The sequence below is a fragment of the Alternaria postmessia genome, assembly GCF_024291825.1.
Source record: "Alternaria postmessia strain BMP 2775 chromosome Unknown scaffold_307, whole genome shotgun sequence".
Classification (NCBI taxonomy): Eukaryota; Fungi; Ascomycota; class Dothideomycetes; order Pleosporales; family Pleosporaceae; genus Alternaria; species Alternaria postmessia.
Genome location: NW_026260380.1, coordinates 1 through 3,976, shown reverse-complemented (window position 1 = coordinate 3,976; position 3,976 = coordinate 1). Strand labels below are relative to the sequence as shown.

The following is a 3,976-nucleotide window of genomic DNA, read 5'->3' as shown; positions in this document are numbered from 1 at the left end:
CCTTGGCGGGATGTCAGTCACGTGATCAGCGCCCCGCGTTGATCGTTACCTTCTGACGTGGTCGTCGGTTGGCGTTCCGCGCCAACTCCTTCATCAAGGGTGGAGTTCCTTTTGTTGCTTGTAACACATCAACGAAGGAACGACTGTGCAAATATTCACTTCAGCTGACTCGACTAACAGTGACATGACCCCGATGGGCGTCGGGAGAGGGGGCCTTTGCACAAAAGTGTTCAGTACATCAATTACAGCCTATAACCCAGTAGCCTTCACAACCAGCAGCACGAATTCCATTGGAGAAACCACAACCTACATTGATTCCTTGGACCGCAGCGCAACGGACAATGCCACCATCCTCAGCTCGGGAACCATGACAATGGCCGCCATGGTAGTCTACTGGCAAGAATCCGATCTCGAAAAGTTCGATCCCGAGTACGCAGCGACATTAGCGGATCACCTGTCCATTGGCTTTACTCCCACAGCTACTTCGGGAGTTATGTCTGAAACAGCGACACCGCCTAATCGTAGTCAACTTCCATCCGCAACATCGAATCTCGGTGAGGCTGTAGGAGGATCAAAAGGTTCTGGTCTCAGTAGTGGGGCGAAGGCGGGTATCGGCGTGGGAGTAGGAGTTGGAACGCTATTGGTGGCTTTAGCGGGGTTTCTACTGTACAAAAGGAGGGTGGGTAGACGGGAGAAGAAGCTTGATAGGAATTCTGCGATTCAGAATCAACAACCTGAGTTTGTGCAGAGGGCGTCACAGATGCAGACGGCATAAAGGGTAGGATAAATCGTAATCAGGAAGGTTATCAAAGCGGGATTCTCTAATAGTAATGCTAAGGGATAGATCAAACCGGTACCACGCCCAATTGTAAGCGAGTTTTGACCGTGCCGCGCGAGGCTGCGCCTCTGCAATTTGCGAAAAGTGATGAAGGAGACACAAAGGAATTCAACTTTGGAATTGTGGCACTGTAGGGAACTCAGCTCGACGACCAATAATTGGTTTCTTCGGCGACGTGTGTGCCTTGTTCATATACGGCACCGCCATCGCGAATATGACATCGACTGCTAATGTCGGTGACGGATTTAGAGCGTGCCGAAACGGGGGCGTCCCGTCTAATCTACCTGGGTCTAGAGACAGTACCCATATCTGAGGTGTCGCCTCCCAAATCAACAACATAAAAGCCTTTCCTCGATCGTTGCCACCTCGGCAATCTCCTGCCCACCATGGCGGGCATCTCAAATGTCACCCAAAGCATCATGGTCCTCGGTTCCGACAAATTCTACCCGACGCGCAACATCTGGTCAGCCCTCACAACCCCGTTCACGTTCGGTTCTCACTGTACTGATAACTGGCGGGTCGGCAATGTCTTGTCACAACCTAGCGATGTCGTCCCAAGAGTTACGCTTTCGATCCCGTATGCGTGTGAAATGCCTGGTGGACAGCCTACCCACAGTCCAGGGACTTGCCTGCCCGGGTTCACCATGGTTGACTTAACAGAGTACAGAACACCAACTTGGACCACCGGTGGTGCTCGCGCATGGGGAGCGCATTGTTGCAAAGAGTATGTGTTACCTTGATTTAGATCTGCCTAGTCAGCCCAGAATGGTAACAAACTGCATAAATACTCTCGCTGACCATGGTATCCTGACAGAGGTTTCATATCATCCTTGGGAGCGTGCATGTCCAGCTTCACCACGCCCCTCACTGCATACAATCCAGAACGAGTCGGCGGCCAAACCATCTCCGACGGTGACATTTGGTTCTTTGTGACCAGCGATTCGGACTCGAGGAATAATTCTACCGTGATCAGTACAGGTGTCGCGCAGATGAACGCGATGCTCGTTTACTGGCAAGAGTCAGATCTGGAGAAATTTGACACAGGGTATGCGTCGGAGCTTGCTGAGGCGTTGTTGCCGAGTAATACGTTTGCGCTTTCTGTCACGACGACGGTGGGGACCATATTGGGATTGCAAAGCGAAACAGCAGTACCGCCAGATCGCAGCCAGCTCGTCTCAGCGACAGCGGACCCAAAGTCGAGTCCAGAACAAGCAGACCGTCCTTCGAGATCTGGCCTCAGTACTGGGGCCAAGATAGGTATAGCCGTGGGAGCAGGCATTGGCGTGGTGCTATTGTTCTTTATCGGATTCTTGCTTTATAAGAGAGTATCCATACTTCAGCGCAAGGCGAGACTGGACCATGAAACGGCCAAACAGAATGAACAGCCTGAGTTCGTTCCTGTAAAAGATGGAGGCAACACGGATGAGGCATACACCCCACTCCCTTCTAGCGATGCGAGATGGTCGGTGTTTTTGAGGAAGCAATGACGCAAGAGTGTACCAGATGTATGGCGTTGCTGGGCCGACTTGGGAGTCATGCCATGTTCAATCCGCTTGGATTTATGAGCCCGGTTAGCAGGTCGACTACATGTCTATCTTCACGGTGCATTGCATAACGCGCTTTTGTAAACTATTTTTGGGTAACACCGTCGAAATGCGGCTACTGCATCTGCTCACCAGTCGACGCGCGCACCTAGCATTATGCCTAACATTGGAGTGATACTAGCCCACCAGCAACATCGCATATACCAGCAAACCAAGCACGCAGCCACTTGAATCTTGAATGGCGTAATATAGCGCGGCATGCTCACCATGCGCTTCCCGCAGTCGTTTAGTGCGCTGATCTCCCGTCGCAGCACGCGCGCATCGTCTGATTGGCTTTTGTAAATGCTACACTCCCGATGTTCAACTCAGGCTTCGCAAATATCATCGTGTTCAATGTCAGAGGCTACTTGTCGTTACGATAAAGTGCTTACCGTTGTTACTATTCAGTGAGATCGTCTACGTCATCATACGCCAGCACTAATCCGCATTAGGCTTACAACGAAACGCCTTCTGAAGCGCGACAAGCCGGAAGCAACATGGGGCCTAAAAGCCGCGATAGCTTTCGAATACGTGTTTTGTAGCTTGCTCCAAGTAGAAACCTCCTTCGCCATCTCAATTGATATCCGACTTTGCACAAAAAGCAAGGGGCTGCTGTCGCGACCAAATTTGCTGCTCACCATGAACTACATCTCAAGTAACCACGCATCCATCAAACTCCAAGCACACGGTGCGACCCTAACACGCTGTTAAACAGACCTTGTCAACTCAGATGGCATAATCAACCCCCTCATCGACAACGGCTACCTGCCCCATGCCGCCATTCGCCTAGGCATCCGGCGCCAGCTAGCCGACCGCCTCTCCTCCATTGCCACGACCTCGCTGGAAGCGGGCTACGAGTCGAAAATGAAGTACGTGGAGCTGCTGCGCCAACGGCCCATTGCGATTGAGACGGCGAAAGCAAATGACCAGCATTATGAAGTTGGCACTCAGGTTTTAAAGGGTATGTTGGGGCCGAGGATGAAGTATTCGGCTTGTTTGTATGAGAAGGGTGGGGAGACGTTGGGGGAGGCGGAGGTGAGGATGATGGAGTTGTATGTTAAGAGGGCGGGGTTGAAGGATGGGATGACGGTGTTGGACTTGGGGTAAGTGGTTCTCTCTTTTTTTTTTCCCTGGATTCTTTGGTTCTTGATTCATCTTTCGTTGTGTGTTGGATGTTGGTGGTATGGGGCATGTCACGTGTCCATCCCATCCCATCTGGCATGCGGAATCAACGTCTCTTTTCTCCGAAGAGACATAAGAATTGACAGCCCATCCTAGCTGCGGCTGGGGCTCCCTATCCCTCTACCTCGCCGAAATCTTCCCCAACAGCTCCATAACCGGCTTCTCCAACTCGCGCACGCAAAAACAGCACATTGACTCGGTCGCCACGGCAAAAGGCTTCAAGAACCTCCACATCGTAACCGGCGACTGTTACACGGGGTTAGGCTATACTTCTCTAGGCTCGGTCCGTACTAAGGCGAGGTAGACTAAAGCGGTAGTCCGTGAGGTATCGTATGGAATGATCAGGTGGAAAAGAGTTATCGTTGTAACCAAA

At 51.6% G+C, this 3,976-nt stretch overlaps 1 protein-coding gene across 1 annotated transcript; it reads left to right on the top strand.

Moving 5' to 3' along the window:
* Nucleotides 1-3,136: 3,136 nt before the first annotated feature.
* J4E82_011694 (uncharacterized protein) lies at nucleotides 3,137-3,382 on the top strand (the record flags this gene model as incomplete). Its single annotated transcript, XM_051737888.1, has 1 exon — nucleotides 3,137-3,382. A coding segment is annotated over one exon (246 nt), but the record flags the coding sequence as incomplete, so codon positions are not given.
* Nucleotides 3,383-3,976: the final 594 nt, after the last annotated feature.